The sequence below is a fragment of the Glandiceps talaboti genome, chromosome 8, assembly GCF_964340395.1.
Source record: "Glandiceps talaboti chromosome 8, keGlaTala1.1, whole genome shotgun sequence".
NCBI lineage: Eukaryota > Metazoa > Hemichordata > Enteropneusta > Spengelidae > Glandiceps > Glandiceps talaboti.
The window spans coordinates 420,828-444,992 of NC_135556.1; the positions used below are offsets into that span (position 1 = coordinate 420,828).

Sequence of the window (24,165 nt, forward strand, 5' to 3'; positions counted from 1 at the left end):
TGGTTTTTAGCACAACTGAACTGAGGTTCAGCAGCACTCGGCATCTGTGTGTGTGTGTGTAAACAACTTAAAGTGAAAAACCGCTGAACCGATTGCCATGATATTTGGTGGGTCCATTACCCAGGGTTCGACATACACGCTGGCCCGCTATCCCAAGTCTAGTAACTTTCTGTAAGGACCAGTAAAAGTTACTAAAATACTCATTGCAGGTAATCCGACGGGATAGTGACTTTTTGATTGGTATATTAGGGAGCTCAGAATTCAAAACACTGACTATATGAATTCACAGTCATAGTAAAATTTGTTTGATTTTTAATTTGCTATTTTGACCAACTCCGGTTGTCTATTCGCGATAAAATTACGATTAGTTTGGAAACGGGGTAGATTTTCTATGATTTCGTGTATAAAAGCTTACGTTGTGTAGTTTTCAAAAAGCATGCCCGATGGGAAAGTCGCCCAACAGGCGATCTTGCGCCATTCCTGTACTACGTGGCACTTGATTCTGGAGGGGTGTCTCTTGAAAAAGGGAATAGCGAAGGATGAGCCAATCAAGTGAGACCTTTCAAATGTAGCTAATATTGTAGCCAATGGAATTAGTTGTACGATGATATGTGTATAATACGGGTAAAGCTGACATCTACACTGTAACAAGTAAGGTTGAAATCTTTGTTGCATGATTTCGTATTTATGTACGGAAGCATAGTCTTGCTAAACAGTAATTTTTAGATCAGTTAGTATTTAAACTACGTTTCTGAGTTATTTATTCGGTAGGTTATTGACGAGCTCCCTTTATAAAAACGCTGTACAAATTGGACGTCAGCGTTCGTCCGGTCGCGTTCAACGGAACTGACTAAGTGAAGCTCAATCATAACAATGGTGGCTGTCAAAATCGAAGACGCAATTTGAGAGTGTTGTTATTTCAATGAGTTTATTCAGCAAGAAAACAATGTGTTCTATGTTTTTGTACTTCTTACATGATGTGATGATCGTAATTTTTACCGGTACAACTGACAATGTACAGCCTACAATGAAACCATAGTAGTAGTACTGCTAACTTAGCTAGTAACAGTGACACGATTCCGTGTTCCGAGGTCGTGTTTTGGGGGACATTTCTAAATACACAAAACTAGTTATCGAATGTGTAGTGGATATTGGTATTCAGTTTGAAAAATTAAAATCCTGAACTTTATTTTGTGAACGGTTTTGTCATTTCTTAGTAACTATAGGACCGACTGTATCACGTTTATGTCAACCCGGAAGTACCTAGACACGAAAATAGACTAAGTGACTTTTACATGTAATTATAGTATGAAATTTTACTCTAACTGCTGGTAACCATCAAATTACTCTTCCCCCAAACTTATGACAAACTACTCAAAGAAAGCAACAACACAAAAGAAGAAGCTCCAGAACATAAAAAAGAGAACAAAATTACAGTAAGCAGTTGATGATGCACAAACAACTACAAAGAAATAGACAGTTCAATTACAACACAGGGTTTGAAATAAATATGGGGTTTGGAAAAGTGAATTTAGAAGTAGAGCAAAAACTAAGAGAGATGAAGAGCCCAAGTGAATAAGCGGAAGCTCAGACAGGACCACCAAATTTTTTGCAGGATTACTACTAGTACTTTAAAATAATACTACTTTATCAATTTTACTAGTCCTGTGGGATAGTGATTTTTTAGCACAACTGAACGGAGGTTCAGTAGTGCTATAGGGATCGCCCAGCGTCTGTCTGTCTGTCTGTCTGTCTGTGTGTGTGTGTGTGTAAACAACTTAAAGTCAAAAACTGCTGGGCCGATTGCCATGATATTTGGTGGGTATGTTACCTCGGGTGTCTAGTTGGGAAATTGTTCAAATCAAAATGATTGCATCACAGGTGTGTGATTTAGGTCAAAAAATGTGATTTTTGGTCAAAAATGTTAAACTCAAAAACTACTGGGCAAATTGGGCTGAAATGTGGGTGAAACTTTCTTCAGGGTGTTTTTACTAAGAATTGTTCATGATATGATGGTCCCATCAGTGATATGCAAATTAGGGCTAAAAATGTGTCTTTTTGGTCAAAAATCTATAATTCCAAAACCACTGAGCAGATTGGGCTGAAATTTAATGGGAATGCATCTAGGGATGTATGGACGAAGATATATTAAGCGTATAATGATTCCAAGAGTGATATGCAAATTAGGTGTAAAAATGTTCATTTTTGGTCAAAAACTTATCTCAAAAAGTACTTGGTCAATGATTCTGAAACTTGGTGAGATGTTTATGAAAATGTTATTCTGCAGATTTTCTTCAAAACATTTTGACAAAATTGGCCATAGCAACAGTGACCACGCCCTTAGCAACAACCAAATGGCAGTATATTTTAGTTAAAATAACATTTTCTGGTAGGCAAGTGAATAAACATTTAGAAAATGTATGCAAATATCCCTAGCAACCATGACCACACCCATAGTAACAGCCAAACGGTTGTGTATTTCACAAAGATAACAACAGGGACTAATGGATAATTGAATAAACATTCAAAAAATGTATGTAAATTTGCCTAGCAACAAGATCACACCCATAGCAACAGCCAAATGATCAGGTATATTGCAAAGATAACAATATGTATTAATAGACAATACAATAAATATTCAAAACAATGTATGTAAATGTGCCTGGCAAAAAGACCATACCCATAGCAAAAGCCAAATAATCACTTATATTGCAAAGATAACAATAGACAAATAAATAAACTTTCAAAAAATGTTTGCAAATATTCAATCAATTATACAGTTGCGCTACAGTGCGATTGGTGCTGTAGTATATTTCATACAATCTAATACATCACACTATCATGACTGTTGGCAATTTTCTGTAAACTCTCTCCATTGTGGGGCTGAGTGATCTCCAATGACTGCTTGTTTATTTAAATTTAATCTTGCTATCTGAAATAGATATTAAACTACTGGTTATGATTTTGCAGATTTTGTACAAAAGCCCTAACATTCTATAGGTGGTTAAATACTGAAATTATATTGACGGCTGTGAAAGCTTACTGCTTTGTCAAACATGTAATAAAGAAATGTTGACTGCAATGTATCGTCAAAAAGCTAGAAATATGATGTAACTTGTAAGCCATATTTGCCAGTATCTAACTAAGGAAGTCTGTCAGATGTTAATACATGCTCTAATCACATCAAAACTAGATTACTGTAATGCACTCCTGTGTGGTCTACCATCATCATCCATTCTACCACTTCAGCATGCCCTGAACTCAGCAGCCAGAATAACCCCTATACTTATGGAATTACACTGGCTACCAGTACACTACAGAATCCAATCCAAGATCCTGCTACTCACGTACAAAGCTCTGAACAACACTGCTCCTGTTTATATATCTGATCTAATCAACCTGAAAGTGTCATCCAGAGTTCTCCGATCAAATGACAAAATTGTACTTCATGTACCACGGAGTAACCGTAAGACCTATGGTGATCGAGCTTTCTCGCGTACCCCCCCCCCCCCCTCGCTTGGAACAATGTCCCTCTAGAAGTGCACCAGTCACCCAGCCTTGGTATTTTTAAGAAGTGCATCAAGACTTATCTGTTTAGTGGAGCCTACTAACATCTCTATATACCCACACTTTTGTAAAGCGCCATTGATCATTACTACGTAGTGGAGTTTGGCGCTATATAAATCTTTTTGATTGATTGATTGATTGATAGCAACAGCCAAATGATCACATACATGTACATTGTATATTGCGTATATTGCAAAGATAACATCAGGGATTCATAGATAACTGAACAAACATTCAAAAAATGTATACATATATGTCTAGCAACATGACCACGCCCATAGCAACAGCCAAATGATCACGTATATTGCAAAGATAACAATAGGGTTGGATAGGCAACTGGATAATCACTAAGCAAATGAACACCTATACCTAACATGGATCAGCAAATACTCATGAAAGGTAAAAGTTGTTGCAGCAATCTTCATAGGACAGGTGCATATTATTGTGGTTGATATATGTACCATATTGTACGAAATTTCAACAAATTTTATAGGACATATCCGCTTTGTTATGGTTAATGTATGTACTAAATGATATAACGGAAATCATAAACCCTGAAACAAACAGTCGCCCAAGTCGACAAAAATCTTAATAACATTGATAAACTTTACTGTCTGGCTAGACAAAATATCTCTGTTGCTGATGTTGCTGAATCTTCTGTCTGGCTCGACAGAATTCTGATTAATATTTCCACATGTTATTGTCTGCGCGCGACTACAATTGTTACACCTTAGTCAACTGACTGACTCAGCGATACCAATAAACACACCAACGTTAGTTTTACCTTCACCTGTATTCACGGGGATCTAGTTCCCCCCCCCCCCTTCAAATCGGAGAGATCGTTTACCTTTGTATATGTGTTTTAAAAAGTTGCATTCTCGACAACATACATTTAACACACTGGTAGACCCATTATATATTGTAAATTATATCATATAGACAAAGGAGGAAGTGTGCACATAGTGGTGGGGTCAATTCTGAAGTGAACTTTATTAATACATGCAACATTTTACTAAAAACTAAAACAGATGAATGTTAAAATTTTGCATTAAACATGACAGTATATAGCAATTGCTCCCTCAAACATGAGAACAATTTCACAGTCAGTCATATCAACAGTAATTTTTTTCCACTTCGTAGTGAGTAACAGAACTAAGTCTTATAAAACTCTGCAGAACTTTCAAAACTCTGAATCAGTTAACATTAAACAATTTAGCTATAAGAAGAACACAATATACAGTACATTGCAATCGTTCGTAAGTTCATACTTGAATATACATGTATTATTTTGAATCGACGTATTCAAACACTCATAACTACAGTATTCCCCAAGTCCCATTGAACGATGTTATGAAGGACTAAATAAATTTAGCATTCTGTCGATCCTTTAGTATTCATCTCAAGTCTCCCACAAAATTACTACATTAGTCATGAATGTCAGAGGGTGGTATTGGTGGGGGATGAAGAGGTGAAGATGTTAGCAATGGTGCTTGAAAATTGGATTCGTTGTGGTCCGCATTCATAGTCGATACACCCGGAGTCAGACAGGATTGTACTGTATTATGCATCATATGTGGCTCCGTATACATATATGGTGACAGGTCAATATTGATGATACCATGGGTTCCAGTATGAGGTGCCTTGAAAGAAACTATTGGGATAGCCATATGGATATCCATGTACAGGAGTAGACTGAGTGGTTGCTTGGTACTGGTTCTGTGACTGCTGTTGGTGTTGACTTTCTTTTGATGGCTTAGGGCTACCTACAGATGATGTACACCTACATGTACGTTGATCTTTTGTCCATACTATAGAAACAGTGGACGATGCAGGTTTATCAATAACATGTGCAGACTTTATTGGAGATATTTCATTTCCACCATGCAGAGTCAAACAGGGAAATCAGCCATTTTGTTGTCTCAACAGCTCCCTCACTGGGTTCTTCATCTTTGAGCCTGGACGATATTTATCAGCTCTGTTGTACTTAGAATTGAAGTTATCGATAACTTCCTGGAAAGTTTGTTTTGCAGCTTCTAGGTTATTTGGGTCTTTGCTATCATAGTGTTTTTCTAATATGGCAATGTCTTCCTTTATAATTGGAGTGCGTAGCATCGGGCCATTGGACATATGAACAAGATACTTAGGTTTGTTTGAGTTAACCAAGGCAGTAATTTGCAAATACACATGAATAAAAAGTTGCATTTGTTGACTTGAACTTGAAGGCAGTCTTCTTCACCTGGAATGAGTTTTTTTTCTTTTTCAGGTCTGTGGTCCCTTGCTCGTTAGCTGCAGTAACTTCTTTACTGTGTGATGGGTGTTCAGAGATGATGCCACATTGTTCCGATGTTTCATGGAGGAAACGGAAAAGAGTTTTTATTATGAGTTCCATATGTACTTGGTACATTTCTTCTCTCCGGCTTCTCGACGTGGTTCGTTGCAGTAACGTTCAACAATAGTGTCGTACATATTCTTTGCTATCATAAGTTCATTTTCAACAGCAACTATGTCTTTCTGTATTAGCTTTCGAGTGCAAGTTGTTGCAGTGTCTGGTATTTGAAATGCTCCCATTCATCGTTATTATCAAGGGACGAATGTTCTTCATCAGAAATGGAAATTGGAACGACAATGTGTCGTTTGTTTTTACCTGTTTATTCCTGTGAATTACATTTAAATAGTCTCTTAGCAGACATTGGTTTTCCATCACTGACTGCCTTTATTTCCACGACCGGACTGGTGTCATCCTCAGAAAAATCCACGCCTAGCTTGGACTGTGGTGTTTGAAGTTTAGCCACTGCATTAAGGATCATTTGTTTGTGAACCGTGCTCACTGGTGTGCAAAATTTGTTGAAGTCGCTAGATCTGAAAAACTTGATTGACGATTCCTATGTAAAATCTAGTCGAATGAAGTCTGTTGTATACTTCAGTAAATCCAAGTCAACGCCACTAAGAAACTCTTGTACTGTTGTGCGCTGAGGTGTTTCACTGGAGTTCATCGTGACTCTCAGCTCAGTTATACATGTAAAGTGTACATGGACAATGTTGAGTACACTTGTCTACTGAAAGATTTGATGAAATACAAGTGTGATTATTGTTTACAAATACATTTGGTTCTTACAAGACCATTCCATTTATTTAAGAGGGCAGGTCTCATTATTCGATTCAAGTATTTTGTAAAAACACAATAAAAATAGTTAGTACGATGACGAGTTGAAAATTATTCCTAAATTGAATTGTGGGACAATAAATGATACTCCACGAAAGTATGAGTTGCATTCGAATAATATTACTTGAATGTACATATTATGATACAGCAGGTTTAACCTTAGAATAGTTTTGAATTCCTATTTTTTGGCTCTAAAGTTGGGCGCCAAATAAATGTAACAAAGTTCGGTATAGATCAAAAGACTACTTGATAAGCTTATACATGGTAGGATTTCCCCTTGTTCCATGCTATGCATTTGAGCACAACATTGTGTCCTGATTTTTCCTAGACCATGAATTTTGATCAAAATAGGAGACATCCAAATGGAAAGGCTTTATGTGAAGGACTTAGACAGTTGATCATTATCGAGATGATTGTTGAAGGAGCAAACAGGGAAACCGGTCAATGTGTACGAGGTAGTTTACAATGCACTGCCAACACATTACGAGTAAGCAAAGCTACTGTTTGGCGAATCTGGAAGACTTTTTGTGAAACTGGAACGGTTGCTGTGAAACCAACTGGAGCACCACTGAGAAGCAAACTTAGCGATCAAGATATCAAATTGATCAAGATATCATATGCCGAAGTTCGAGATGAGCTACTGCAGTTTACGCGATTAAGAGATGTCAGTGTTTCTACAATAGGAAGAGTTGTATGGACAAAACTTTCGAAAGGTCGATGGACACGAAAAAAATGACAATATCTAACAACAGGCGATTTACAGAAGAAAACTTGCTGTACACTCAAGCTTACCTGGATTATTTATATACTAAAGACCCTGTAAGACTTAAATTTATGGATGAATGTGGGGTCAAGATTACCACCGGTCAAGGACTGTATGGCCATTCCCCTCTGGGAGTTCAATGTGTAGACATCAGCGGTATGCACCAGGACCTAACTATACTGTCAACTTATTGGTTGGGGCTGATGGAGTTCAATTTTGTTCTGTAATACAGGGAGCGTTGACTGTGAACGATTTTGTTGCATTTTTCACTGAGGCTCGAAATGCACTTACGAGAGAAGATGAACAAGTACTTGTCCCTGGTGATACTGTCATAGTAGACAATGTGCCAGTTCGCCATCATGAAGCCGAACATTTAGTTCAAATTGCACTCGATGAAATTGGAGTTAAGCTTGTTTTCCTTCCAACTTACTCACCGGATTTTAATCCTGTTGAAAACTGTTTCAACAAACTTAAAACTGTATTGAAGCGCGACTATTATAGGCAATTACTTCATGAAAATTTACTGATAGCTGTATATGACGCCGTCAATGAAATCACACCGCATGGCATGATACATGGCAATTTTATAGAAATACAGGCTATTTACACGCCGTCAATGAAATCACACCGCATGGCATGATACATGGCAATTTTATAGAAATACAGGCTATTTACAGATGTAAACTTTACTAATCAACGCCAGTGAATTAATAAATGTACATATAAGGCCGAACAAAAATATTGTGTGCTTCAGATTAGAATAGATGGATAGGTAGATTTTTTGTTATTTTCATTTTTTTCCATATGCGAGTGTCTAGTTCAGGTAGTTATGTTTTCCTTTGTTTGCCATCATGTGGTCTCTGTATTACAGTATTGGTTTCTTCCCAACAGATGTACAGCCATTATATATTGGAAGAACAGTTGATGTCAGTTTTGCATCCACTATTTCTTGCGAATCTTCACAAATTTGGCGATTTTATTTAATGTTGTTGACTACGTAAAAAATAAGTTTTATTAATAAAGGTCACTTCAGAATTGACCCCATCACTACATGCAAACTTCCTCCTTTGTCTATATGATTTTGTGACTAGATCCCCGGGAATACACGTGAAGGTAAACGTAACATTGGTGCAGGGCACGTTTATTGGTATAGCTGAGTCAGTCAGTTGACTAAGGTGTAACAATTGTAGTCACACCAGACGACAACATGTGGAAATATTAATCAGAATTCTGTCGAGCCAGACAGAAGATTCAGCAACATCAAAGAGATATTTTGTCTAGCCAGACAATAAACTTTATCAATGTTAGTAAGATATTTGTCGACTTGGGCGACTGTTTGTTTCAGGCTTTATGATTTCCGTTATATTGAAATTCAAGTATGCATTTTTATGATAAATCGTAATTACCGAAAATTATTAATCATGCAAATTAGTTATTAACACTGTAAGATACATCAACAAACTTTATAGGGCGTATAAACTTTGTTGTGTTTAATGTATGAAGTAAATTATATTGAAATTGAAGTATGCAGTCTTAAATGGCCTAATTACCAAAAATAATAATTATGCAAATGATTTATTAATGCTGTAAGGTACATCAACAAATGTGACAAATGTATGTTGTTATGTTTAACGAATGTACTAAATTATATTGAAATTGAAGAATGCAGTCTTAAGATATTGCTTAATTAGTTGATTTCATTGATATGTAAATTTCCCTAATTAACATAAACAGATCTCGCTCAAAAACTAATCAGATCTAGCCATTACATGAAACATTATATGTACTAAATTTCATTATAATTGAGCCAGTCGTTTTTAGCACAACTGACCTGAAGGTTCAGTAGTGCTATAGGCATGGCAAAGTGTCTGTCTGTCTGTCTGTCTGTCTGCGTTGATGTGTGTGTGTGTGTGTGTAAACAACTTAAAGTCAAAAACTGCTGGACCGATTGCTTTGAAATTTGATGGGGACATTCTTAGATGTGTGTAAATTAAGATTTGTTCATGACATGATGATTCCTCTCGTAATATACAAAATTAGGGCTAAAAATGTGTCTTTTTGGTCAAAAACCTACAATGTATATTCCAAAACTACTCAGCAGATTGGGCTGAAATTTAACAGTGATGCATCTGTTGGTGTATAGATGAAGAAATATTAAACATATAATGATCTCATCAGTATAACAAATTAGATATAAAAATGTGTTTGGTCAAAAATTTCTCTCAAAAAGTACTTGGTCAATGAGACTAAAACTTGGTGAGATTTTTCTAGAAGTGTTATTCTGCAGATTGTCTTCAAAATATTTTGACGCAAATTGGCCCTAGCAACCATGACCACGCTCTTAGCGACAACCGAACAGCAGTATATTTTGCTCAAAAACATCATCTGGTAGGCAAGTGAGTAGACATTCAAAAAAGTATGCAAATATCCCTTGCAACCATAACCACACCCATAGCAACAGCCAAATGGCTGTGTATTTCACAAAGATAACAACAGCGGTTAATAGACAATTAAACAAACATTTAAAAAATGTATGTAAATTTGCCTGGCAACAAGACAACGCCCATAGCAACAGCCAAATGATCACGAATATTGAAATGATATCAGGAATTCATACACAAGTGAACAAAAACATTCAAAAATGTAACAGTATGCAATTATATCTAGGAACATGACCACACCCATAGCAACAGCCAAATGATCGCGCATGTCGCAAAGATAGATAGCAACATGGTTGGATAGGTAACTGGATAGTCATTCAGCATGAACACCTATTGTTAGCATGGACTACATGTAGCATATGGATAAACATTTTTAAAAACTCAACAGTTGTGCTAGAACGCCATTGGCGGTATTTTAAAGAAAATGATGACACAGACAGACAGACTGACACACCACACACACACACACACACACAGAGACGGATATATGACAGACACAGAGACAGACATCCCCCTTTTTAATACCTCCTGTATCCTTACGGAGGGTAATATAAAAAACGCTCAACCGTTTGCTATGATATTTGGTGGGTGTTACCTTGGATTCCTGGACAGTATCTTGTTGGGAAATTGTTCAAATCAAAATGATCTTATTATCGGTGTGTGATTTGGGAAATAAATGTGATTTTTGGTCAAAAAACTCAAACTCAAAAATAGTGCCAGTGGCATTGTAGCACAACTGTACAGTTTTTAAACTTGTTTATCCACATGGTCAGCCATGCTAGGTATACTGCTAGGTGTTCATTTGCTAAATGAATCCAGCCCTGTTGTTATCTTTGCAGTATATGAGATTATTTGGCTGTTGCTATGGGCATGGTCATGTTACTAGACATATTTGCATACATTTTTTGAATGTTCGTTCATTTGTCTCTAAATACCTGATATTATCATTGTGATAATGATATACATCATCATATGCTATGAGTGTGGTCTTGTTGTTAGGTATATTTGTATACTATTTAGGAATATATATTCATTTGTCTATTGATCCCTGTTGCTATCTTTGCAATATATCATGTGATCATTTAGCTGTTGCTATGGGCATGGTCTTTTTTCTAAGCACATTTACATATATTTTTGGAATAGGTATTTAGTTGTCTATTAATCCCTGTTATCATTGTGAAAAACACAATTGTTTGGCTCTTGCTATGGCTTGGTCATGGTTGCTGGGGATATTTGTATACATTTTATTCACTTACCTACCAAATGATGTTATTTTAGCAAAATATACTGGTATTTGGTTGTTGCTAAGGGCATGGATATGGTTGGTAGGGCCAATTGTGTCAAAATGTTTTGAAAAAAATCTGCTGAACATCACTTCTAGAAACATCTCACCAAGTTTCAATTGTGTTTTTCACAAAATCGATTTTGCTTTCAATTGAATTTGTTTTGCATCCTAAAATTTTGTGCTCACACTAGGTACCCATTCCACTGTCGCAAATGTGAAAATAAAGGTAAAATGGCGACAAAAAATCTACTTTATTCACCACAGTGGTGAATCAAAATTCTCGCCAACCGAGAGTCAATGGCCGTTTCCCTGACTTTACCATGTGTGTATGATAGTTTGACTGGCAGCCACTGTTTTGACATTTACATGTATATCACCAATATTAAAAAGACTTTTGTTTTACATATTCTGAAAGAATATTCAGTTCATTTTGGTCCACAAGTACAGGAACATTCCTAAATATGCCCAAGTTGAATAGAGAAACCGCACAATGTATTCATACATGGCGGCCATATCTAAATCTCTTTACATTTGCGATGTAAGTTATGAACATATTCGGTAATAATTCATAGCCCAAATTTCATAACATAAAATGACGTTTTTCTTTCACATTTCTACTAAAAATTTCATTTAAATAACTTAACCCTTAAGATGCCATAGACTTTCCATGCAAATGACCCCCCTAGGCCAAGGACTTTTTAGGTTGCACACAGTTGTACACAATGTTTTGATAGTGATCATTTTACACCAAAACAGGTGGGATATGGTCTCATCTACAAGTATATCAATAATTATGAAATATTGATTTTTAATTTACATAAATGTATGGTCAGTAACTTTACCAAGAAATTGGGGAAAATTGGTATAAAACACACATCTGAGGTCGCGTTAACGCGTTATTTGTGCGTATTTGACGCACTATTTGACACTTGGGACGCCTTTTTTTTTGGATGTATGCGTCACTGGGGACGCGTCATAAACAGGGGACAAATGGGGCTTACTGTTGGCAAACGTACGGTTATCATCTTTGCTTCGAAGTTGTAGAACAGACATCGTGGAATTAGTCAGTTCTGATTGTAACTATTTATATGTGCAGTGTGACCTGTGAAATTTGAATATGACCCATCGTATATAAAACGTTCCAACAGTTTCATGTGCCCCATGACCATTTCCTGACGTGCCGAGCACATCTTGGGTAGTTTAGAAACTATGTAATATTATAATTACTTATCCACGTGATTAGTTACTTATTAACAGACATGGTTTCCATCGATAACACGGCCTTATGCTACGGTGAAGCATCTTCCCTCACAGGCGAAGCGATGATTAAATAGACCACATCGGTGGACAGTAATCTATGCTAAAGCCTTCACGTTGATAAATTCATACTGCCACGTCGCCATTTCATTCTCACTAAAACTGAAACTTATTTTGAGCTTCGTTACGAGATCGAACGCATTACGTGAATTTACAGTGAACATGGCACACGTAAGGCGTCGTTCAAGAATAAACGATTGCAACGTAGCGACACAAAATTTGTATCGAACTTTTATGATCTTTGTGCGGACTGCAGATCATGTCAGCCCAACCAAACATGCGATTTCAGTAATTGGACACACTGCGGTCCAGTTATTCGCAACACACTGGGAATGCATTACTTCAGACGAATGGATTTTGTCTACCATAAGGGAGGGTTACCGCCTATCTTTCATACGCAATCCATCTTTTTCATTACCACGGTTCCAAGACCGACCGGTCAATGGACTGCTTTTCTTGAAGCTATCGACTCTCTATTTAGTAAGAACACAATAAGGAAAATTGATGCCCAGTCATTGAGACCCAGCATTTACAACCATTTTTTCCTCATTCCGTAAAAGTCAGTAGGATGGCATCCCATACTGAATCTGTCCACTCTCATCAAGAACATGTACATGTATCTGCGAGTGCCCAGATTCAAGATGGAAACAGGCCTATCAGCCACACGAATGGATGGCTTCCATAGTTTTGAAAGACAGCTACTTCCACATTCCCATTCATGAGTCATGTCGTCACTTTCTCTGCATTGAAGCTGATGATCGAGTGTTTACTTGAGTAATTTCCACACTGGTGACCACTCTCCATGCATGCGTTTTTCTACTCAAACCTTATCTAGACGACTGACTGCTACACGACAGCTATGTCGCTTTATTTGAGACACCCAGATGTTCCTGAGGTCTCTCAGAGTCCCGACAAATCCATCCTAGTTCCCACTCAGGACATGATTGTTATCGGGATGCATTTTCTGAACAAACGGGATAGTCTGTCCACCACAAGAGCGAGCAGGCAAGATTGTCTTGCTGGTAAGGCTTGACACGACTGCACATACATGTACACGCCAAGCTATTTCTGTCCCTGTTGGGTCTGATGAATTACATCATCGACATTTCACCATAAAATTCAGGGCGTGGCATCTTCCGGGGAAGTGCAGTGGGATCGCAGACGCACTCTTGTGCTGCATCCAATTTCGCAGAGTGGGAGATTCCACAAGATGTAGCCAGCAGTGTGCTCTCTAAGCCAATTTGACGCGCCACTGGTACACACAGTTTCTAGTGTGTCAGTGGTGACTCACAAGAAATGCCAGTTTTTATCATTTTGACTCGCAGCAACATTTGGCTATCATCAGAGGGCACACTGGTAGCTAGTCAAATCTTCATCAAGTGGAACAAGCTGATAGTCAACTTGTTCGAGACCATTCTCAATCGCAGACTGCCTCTCTTTGTATCTCCAGTACCAGATCTCAGAGCAATGGCAGTGGACGCCCTGTCGTTCAGCTGGGAGGAGTTAAAGGCCTATGCCTTTCCATCTCCACCCCTTTTACCACTTGTCCTCAGAAAGTCAAAGAGGAAAAGTGTGTATTATCTCTCGTCACACCACTGTGGGCAAACCGTTCATGGTCCCAGTCAGGTATCTAAAGGTACCAAAAGTGGTAAAGTGCTCGGTAAAGTGCTCGATCGAGCACTTTACAAAAAAATACAAACTGTGCATCAAACTGCTCGATAAAGTGCTCGATCGAGCACTTTGCTAAAAACAGCGAAGTGCGTGTATCACGCCTCCAACGCCCAGTCTCAATTCTAGCCTCCATTTTGACAGCTGTCCGAAGACGTCAAATAACGCACTCCCATATACAGTCGAAAACTTCGAATACTTCAGGAAGAAGAAACATTTTGTTCGGCGTGCGTCACAGACTTCATAGTGGATATTTAATGGCAGTGACATTTGTAACATGACAAGAAATAATATAAAGGAAAACTGAATTTCTTGGTGTGTGTGTCTAGATGCGAGAGCGAAGATTTTTCTTGATCGTTGAACACGAAAATAAAGTCTGGGTGTAAGTTTATATCATGTTCACTATATTTCTATTGAATAGATTCACTTCTTTCAGTATTATCAGATCGTTAATAGATGACAAAAAATATTGCTATCGAAAACATAAGTGCGAAAAAATATTCGTGTGAACAATTTTAATTAACGCTTCATTGCTGTTAATATTTTGATAGAAATCTATCAATAACCCGTTACTACTGTTTTGTAAATTCCATATACTTGGTACTGCCAACTTCTTGACTGAAAACAACGACAATAAATAATCCATGACTTCGCCAGATCTCAAGTAAACCATCACGGCATTACTGTTTACTGATTTTTTTTTGCATTCCTCGTCTATCACCAACTTTGATATCGTTATGCAATTCCTGTTCGCTCAGAAATTATATCCAATGTGGGAAATAATAATAATAGCCATTGGTTCGGTCTAGAGGAAGTGACTTCATAATGCTACAATTAGCATAGTGTGACGCCGACGTTCATGGAGCAGTAATAACCGTCACTTCGTGAACTGGATTGCATATCATTAATAAAAGTAAGAAATACAGATGACGACCGTTCGAGAAATAGCGATAGGAAATGATTTATACGAGAAAGGTACGTTGTGGGAGCTCATAGGCAGGGTTGTGATAAGTGGGAATGACTATAGTATGTCTTAATATAAAAGCACATCGCAAGTTAACATGGAATGCAACCCAAAAATAAAGAGCATATTATCAAACTTATCTTTTTAGAATCCAGCATGGCTGCCAAATCCTGTGTTAACCATCTACGATCCGGGGAAAAGAAAGGGGTGTCGGTTTGTTTAAAAACAAACACAATGACCCCCACATTTATTTTGTCATTTCAGAGAGGAGAAATTTTACAGATTTTTACAGAATAAATGTGTCCCCGAAGGTGCCCTACCTCGTGTAAGTCACCAACAATGTTATGACATGATTTTGCACAATATTCTTTTTCTACTACTTCATGGATTAGAATGAAAATAAGCACACAGTTGATTATACTGAAAGATGGATACTGGATAAAGATTCAAATTTATTTCAAGACGTTACGATTGATATATCTTTCCCGCTCTAAAATAGGCATGGTACAAGAAATACCGAGTGGCCGGCTAGTCCTTGTTTACTGAGTAGATTGCAGATTCTGAAGTATAGCCCCAACCACAGGCACTATTTTCCTGAGATATGTATCAGTCTGAGAATGTTTCTATCAAAATGCAATAAAATGTCGAAAATATCGATGATATTGACGTGTTTTAGTCAATTGTATATGAAAGGGGTAAAATAACTCTAGTCTTGTTTCTGTGATCGAGCATGTCCACCCAAAGTGGGGTATAGACAAGGTTTGCAACAGAACACACAACCCCTGGGACACAACCGTGCGGCAACGTGAACTTTCAACCGACCGTTTTACTGGGCAAACATTTAATAAACTTCAGATAAATATTGTTGTTGTTACAATCGGCGAAAGATATCAACCGATTTCTGACGCCATGTCAGAGAATTGGAGCAAATAAATGCTTTCTAACTACCTTCCATGAATGTGTCTGATTGGATATCGCCGATAACAGCACGCTAAACATTGATATCCAATCACGTTCATTTGAAATACATTTGATTCCATCCTATGTGACTTAGTCCAAACACAGATACTTTCAGGCAGGCACCAACCAAATTCATGGACACTGATACAGACGTTCGCTCACATACAATTTTAGGGACTTTCAACAAATACCTGTTGTCCAAATTCACAATAACTTTTGAGACAGACGCTCACAAACCAAATTTATGAACTTTCAAACAAACATTATCATACTTTCATACAGACACTCGTGGACTATAAAATATAGATAATCTATACGTGAAATTTCCGACATGCTCGTCCGGTAGTGTTCTGGCGAATTACCTAACAAAATCTTCCGATTTTGATACGAAACTGTGATCAGTCGAACTACAGCGAGTGTCGAACAATGTGTGAAACCAAGTTTTGAGGTAAATAGCAAATGTGATGCTTTACTAAAACAAATTATTGAATACTACATGAAACCTGTGTCTTACCCCATCAGACACACAATTCCTGAACAAAAACTCTCGAGTTTAGGAGTCGATCATGCGCCACACGACCACGTACATGGTTAAACATGCATCATTTCATGGTCAAACGTCATATCAAAAGATGATGTTGGTAACTGAGGATCTCATTTCTTTTTCACCCTGAAAAAAAATGGCATCATTTCATTTTCTAAAAATAACATGTACATTTTCGTGAGTTCGAGAGTCTTGAGAGATCTGGCTCTTTGTAGATTGTGTCCTCTCCCCCATTGCCTTGAAATATTACGTGTCTAATGTCTGATTGGGATACATGTTCAGACATTGGTTGTATAGTGTACTAGTATTTTATTTCATAACATGACTATAAACATATGGTGAGCTTCCCATTACAGTTGTAATATTGCCTGGAAATTTCACTGAAAACGTTGTGCCACAACCTTGTCAACACGAGTCCGGGGGTCCTGTATGCCCATAAGGTAATTGAATATGCAGTCTATACTTCAACAACAACATGCCCGGCACACTTTGATCAAGACTGGTTGTGCTTTGTTAGTCCCCGCCGGATGAAGTCCAGGACGGGGACTTATGGATTGGGTTACGTCTGTCCGTGTGTCCGGCCGGCCGGCCGTCCGCAGCCGTTTCTTGGAGATGCCTGGACCGATTTTTTTCAAACTTGGTACAGGGGCAACATACAATGGCATACATATGCACGTCTATTTGTTTCATGATACGATCCAATATGGCCGCCGAGCAGCCATTTTGTTTGCAAATTTTCCCTGTCTAAAGCCATAACTCAGACATGATTAAACAGATCTCATTCAAAGTTGGTATTAGGACAGTGTTCTATGACATACATGTGCACATTCATTGTTGTCATGATACGATCCAATATGGCCGCCTAGCAGCCATTTTGTTTGTGAATTTGCCATGTCCAAAGCCATAACTCGGACATGCTTGAACAGATCTCATTCAAAGTTGGTTTTAGGACAGTGTTCTATGACATACATGTGCATATCCATTTTCATCATATCAGTGGTATTGCTCAAATATATCTTTTGACAGCTTAATCCTCTTTCTATGTAACATGTTCTCGTGTACAAACAAATACCCTCTGGGGAGAAAAAAGGATGTGATGAATTGGTTAACTAATGTAGAAGGAATGTTGCAATGTAAATTCACATTTTAGCATCTACAATAGAAATACACACAGTAAACTGGCAAAATTTAGTTTATCATGATAGCCTCAAGATTTTGATGGAGGCAAAGTTTAGTATGACTGTTAGTGCTCACGATAATAATAATAACATAATAAGACCAAATATCAGAAATTAAGATAGTATAAAAACAATGTTTAAAGTTTGTGGCTATTGACTTTTTTCCATGTGGCTAATGGAAAATGGACAACATTAGCCAAATGTGAGAAATGTGGCTAATGATTTTTGAAGCCCAATGCTAGCACAGAAAGAGAAATATTTCAGAAAAATGTCCAATCATGAAATGTAAGAATTTTCTCTCCAAGGTCCTGACAATGTCCTGAAATTTAGGGTTTTTTTATCCTACATTGAACTATTGATTTTGCGTTCCCACCAAATTTCAGACCAATCTGCCCAGTAGTTTTTGAGTTTAACCAAAAATGATATTTTTGACCCAAATCACATATCTGTGATGTGATCATTTTGCTTTGAACAATTTCCCAACTAGACCCCAAAAGTTATGTCCACACCAAATACCAAGGCAATCGGTCTGGCGGTTTTTGAGTATAAGTCATCCACACACACACACACACACACACACACACACAGACTCACAGACACTGCATCATGCCTATAGCACTACTGAACCTTATCAGTTCAGTTGTGCTAATAACAACTGGGCATATCGGTCTGAAATTTTGTGTGAACATTCTTAGGGGTGCTTAAATTAAGAATTGATGATACCATCAGTGATATGAAAATTAGGTTCTTTTTGGTCAAAAACCTATAATTCCACAATTATTGAGCAGAATTGGTTGAAATGTGAAAAGAACATTCTTATGGGTGTTTAGATTTAAGAATTGTTCATAACATGATGATCCCATCAATTATGCAAATTAGGTATAGAAATGTGTTTTAATAGATTCCAAAAATGTATACAAATATGCAAAGCAACGAGACCACGCCCATAGCAACAGCCAACTACAATTGTTCTACAGCACCATTGGTGGTATTTTTTCTGTCATACACTCAGTGTAATCATTGTTGAACGAGTTGCTATAAATAGTTAGCTACATTTCTTGCATACACTGTATTTATATATTTTATATAATTATTGTTTACAGGTAGCTATATTCCAGCTACTCAAAGACCAGATGGCTCATGGAGAAAGGCAAGAAGAGTAAAAGATGGCTATGTACCACAGGAGGATGTTCCTGTGTAAGTCACACACTACAGTTCAGACTGTTTGAAAGATAAAATATCTAGTAACAGGAAATTTGATGTTACCTAACTATGTGATGACTGGCATGAAAACTTACATTTGTATTTCTGATGATTTTTGGCTCACTCCAAAAAATATTGTTGTTAATTAGACTACACACTGCCACAGGTTCTCAACTCGAGATCTATGAATAAATGGAGATTGAATCAAATGATACACAGTTTACCAAATAAATGTTATGCATGTGTATGCCATGTTGTGCATCGTAAGAAGTGTTCTAATTCTATAAATTACAAGTGTATGCTGTACTCCATATATACTTTGTGTTCCATGTCATAATGTGAGTTGTGAATGTACACTGTGTACACTATACTCAGCATTGCAAATGCTCCTTAACAAATGAAAATGTATTACCTAAGTGCATGTATGTATACTATAAGCCTTACTCAGTGTAAAGTTTTGTTTGTATAAATGTTGTGCATGTTGTATGCTTATTAGTCCCCGCTGGACAAAGTCCAGAACGGGGACTTATGGATTGGGTTCCGTCTGTCTGTGCGTCCGTGCGTGCGTCCGTCCGTCCGTCCAGAGCCGTTTCTTGGAGATGCCTGGACCGATTTTTTTCAAACTTGGTCCAGAAGCAACATACAAGGGCATACATATGCACGTCAATTTGTTTCATGATACGATCCAATATGGCCGCCTAGTAGCCATTTTGTTTGCAAATTTTCCCTGTCTAAAGCCATAACTCAGACATGCTTGAACAGATCTCATTCAAATTTGGTATTAGGACAGTGTTCTAAGTGGAGTCATGATGGGTGAATGGTTGGCGTGACCGGCTTGGAATCTACAGGTTGCAGGTTCGAGCCCTGTCGCTGCCTGCTGTTTGTTTCTGAGTGGCTAAAGTCCTTGGGCAAGATTTGAACCACGACTGTGCTTCAGTCAACCCAGCTGTATAATTGGGGACCTGGTAGGATGTAGGTTGCAATGTGAAGGCTTTAATCCTATGCGCTGAAATGGCTGCAATGGATTGTATGCTCCCCGGGGAGTTGAGGAAGACTAAAGGGCCGTTGTGCCGTTCTGATCTGAGCCAGGGGTAATAATTGTAAAGCGCTTTGAGCACGGTGTGGGAAAGCGCTATATAAGAAACCAACATTATTATTATTATTATTACATACATGTGCATATTCATTGTTGTCGTGATGCGATCCAATATGGCCACCTAGCAGCCATTTTGTTTGCGAATTTTCCATGTCCAAAGCCATAACTCAGACATACTTGAACAGATCTCATTCAAAGTTGGTATTAGGACAGTGTTCTATGACATACATGTGCATATCCATTTTCATCGTGATACGATCCAATATGGCTGCCTGGCAGCCATTTTGTTTGCGAATTTTCCATGTCCAAAGCCATAACTCAGATATGCTTTGACAGATCTCATTCAAAGTTGGTATTAGCACAGTGTTCTATAACATACATGTGCATATCCATTTTCATCATGATATGATCCAATATGGCTGCCTGCAGCCATTTTGTTTGTGAATTTTCCACGTTCAAAGCCATAACTCAGACATGCTTGAACAGATCTCATTCATATTTGGTATTAGGACAGTGTTCTGTGACATACATGTGCATATTCATTGTTGTTGTGATGCGATCCGATATGGCTACCTGGCAGCCATTTTGTTTGTGAATTTGCCATGTCCAAAGCCATAACTCAGACATGCTTGAACAGATCTCATTCAAAGTTGGCATTAGGACAGTGTTCTATGACATACATGTGCATATCCATTTTCATTGTGATACGATCCAATCTGGCAGCCATTTTGTTTGCAAATTTTCCATGTCCAACGGCATAACTCAGACATGCTTGAACAGGTCCCCCCCCCCCCCCCCATACCCGACCCATCCTTTATTGTTGAATGTATTATTCCATCACGTCATCTTGAAGAGTAGGGATGTCCCATGTCCAACGAGGAAATACAACATGAGTAGGCATGCTCCATGTCCAACGAGCAGACACAACATATCTAAATCTGTTTGATTTAGGTTCACAAGTGTTGTTGTGTGATCAGAGTAGTGATATCAAGAAAATGACAACATAAACTGCCAGTTCCTTAAAACCCAATCATAGCGGGGACTATGTCATTCTCAATGACTTGTTTACTGTATACCGTATTCAGACTTTATAGAGAGTAAAGGTACGCATGTCAAAATATTTGAAACTTGGTATGAATCGTCTGCATAGACTTCCATAACAACGAATTTCAAGACAAAATTCTTCAACTATGACCATAAAATCAGATAAACAAAATATATTCAATAACACCCACCATTAATTACGAAGAATTTCGTGATAAGGTATGTAAATTAGCAAAGATTTCAGCCACGCTAACCCTGGTGAATGGGACAAAATCAAAATTAGACAAGTTTCCTTGGGCATCAATCTGTCGATATATATGAATCATAGTGATCAAGTGTGTGTCATTGGCAAATGACAGACAAGGGATTTCAGAGGTCAAAGGTAGCTTGTCTAATTATGATTTTGCCCCATTTGCCAGGATTAGGCAAGCATAGCTGAAATTTGTGCTAATTTACATACCTTGTCATGGAAGTCTTCGTAATTAATGGTGGGTGTTATTGAATATAATTGTTTATGTGATTGATCGATGGTTGTTTTATGGTCATAGTTGAAGAATTTTGTCTTGAAATTTGTTGTTATGGAAGTCTATGCAGACGATTCATACCAAGTTTCAAATATTTTGACATGCGTAGTGTACCTTTACTCTATATAAAGTCTGAATACGGTATACAGTAAATAAGCATACAACATGCACAACATGTATACAAACAAAAATTTTTTATAGTATACATACATGAATTTAGGCAATACATTTTCATTCGTTACGGAGCATTTGTAATTCTGAGTATAGTGTACATGTACATTCTCAAGTCACATAGAACCCACAGCATATATGGAGTACAGCATACACTCGTATGAGAGTCACAGCAGTTAGAACACTTCTTAAAATGTACAACATACACAGGACATTTAGTTTGTAAACTGTGTATACTTTTATTTGCACAACTGAACTGATACGGTTCAGTAGTGCTATATGCATGGTTGCAGTGCATGTCTGTCTCTGTGTGTATGTATGTGTGGACGACTGAAACTCAAAAACTACCCATATGTGAATGGAACCACGGCCTCTTGGTGATGTATATTATGTTATTGATTTTCACCAGACACAAACGGCAAATGATACACAACTGAGAAGGAAAAAAAAGAACAAAAAAAACAACAACAATTTTTCCGTAAATTGTACCTGGTGAGGGCCATAGAAATATATCAAGCAAAACTAGTCTAGTCCATGGAAATACAATAAGATATGTTTATGCATGAAACTGTACAGGAAAACAAAACAAAACTCAAATAGTATATTTATAAGTAAACTAATCACATGAAATGAAATTAATGAAAATAACCGTCATAGTCGAAAACATATACAAGTTCTGTAGAAGTTACTGAAAGGAATTAATTTTTAGCAAGAAGGTGTTCTTTTAAAGTGTTTTTGAAGGTGCGCCTGTGGGTAATATTTTTGATATAGCTAGGGAGAGAATGCCAATGAGAAGTGGCTGGTGTGTAAAAGTTGTCATTTGTAGTGAACAGGGTATGATACACATGAGGAACAACATTGAAATAGTAGTGTATGTCATGGGCAAACTGATTGTTGTGCATGTCAAAGATAAGAAGGCAGGTTTGAAATTTACATAATTTATGGACATCTAAAATACCAAGATCTTTAAATAAGTGGCATGCGTGGGCATATATGTCAAAAAAAGGTCATCAGACGCGTGAATTGGTTCCAAGAAGGTTGTGAATGTTGCCCCATATTTCGATGCAGTAGCTAGTTCAAGTGGGGAAGGATTAATGAGTTATACAATATTAACAGAATTGATTTCGGTACGTAGTGTTGAAGTCGTGAAATAAGGCCAACCTTTGGGGCAATTGAATTAACAACTTTCTGAATATGTGATTTCCAGTTCATTTGAGAGTCAAGAGAAACTCCAAGATATGTTGTCGATGAAACGTTATCTGATTGGTTACCATCAATATCTAGAACTACATTGATGTTAATTTCTGTACGGGCATTTTTTATGATCATATAATGTGTTTTTTCAATATTGATGGTGAGTTTGTTTGCCATTCACAAACCTCTTGGAAATCAGAATTTGCTTGTGAAAGATTTACATACCTATCTTTGATAAACTGAAATAAATTAGTGTCATCTGCAAAGAGTCTAAACTGAAATGAGTAGGAAGAATTTGCAATATCATTTATATAAATTAAGAATAAGATAGGACCAAGAATTGATCCTTGCGGGACACCACACAATTTTACGATTTCATAGGTAATTTTTAGCACAACTGAACTGATAGGTTCAGTAGTGCTATACAAGTAGGCATCGCTAAGTGTCTGTCTGTCTGTCTCTGGATGTGTGTGTGTGTGTGTGTGTAAAGTCAAAAACTGCTGGACCGATTACTTTGATATTTAATGGTCATGTTACTTTGGGTGTCTAGTTGAGAAATTGTTCAAATTCTGAAAATGGTCGCATGTGTGCATTTTGGGTCAAAAAATGTATTTTTGGTCAAAAACTAATGCTAGTATTTGGCAGATTGGCCAGAACTTTGGTGGGCACATTCTTAGAGGTGAGTGAATTTAAATTTAGTTCATGACATGATGATTGCATCAGTAATAGGCAAATTAGGGCTAAAAATGTGTCTTTTTGGTCAAAAATCTTTCATTCCAAATTACCCAGCAGATTGGGCTGAAATTTAATTGGGATGCATCAGAGGGTGTATAGATGAAGAAGTATTAAGCAAATAATGACCTCATCAGTAATATGCAAATAAGGTGTAAAAATGTGAATTTTGGTAAAGCATTAAATGTATATCTCAGGAAGTATTTGGTCAGTGAGACTGAAACTTGGTGAGATGTTTCTAAAAGTGTTATTCTGCAGATTTTCTTCAAAATATTTGACACAATTAGCCCTGGCAACCATGACCATGGCCTTAGCAACAACCAAATGGCTGTATGGTGAAATAACATCATC

General features: G+C 37.4%; 1 protein-coding gene across 1 annotated transcript in view; it reads left to right on the forward strand.

The window, feature by feature from the left end:
• Nucleotides 1-24,165, forward strand: part of LOC144438532 (partner of Y14 and mago-like) — a 42,348-nt gene that overhangs the window by 4,930 nt on the left and 13,253 nt on the right. Inside the window, exon 2 of the mRNA XM_078127601.1 lies at nt 18,954-19,047. Coding sequence (XP_077983727.1) covers nt 18,954-19,047 — 94 coding nt within the window. The remainder of the gene's footprint in view (nt 1-18,953; nt 19,048-24,165) is intronic.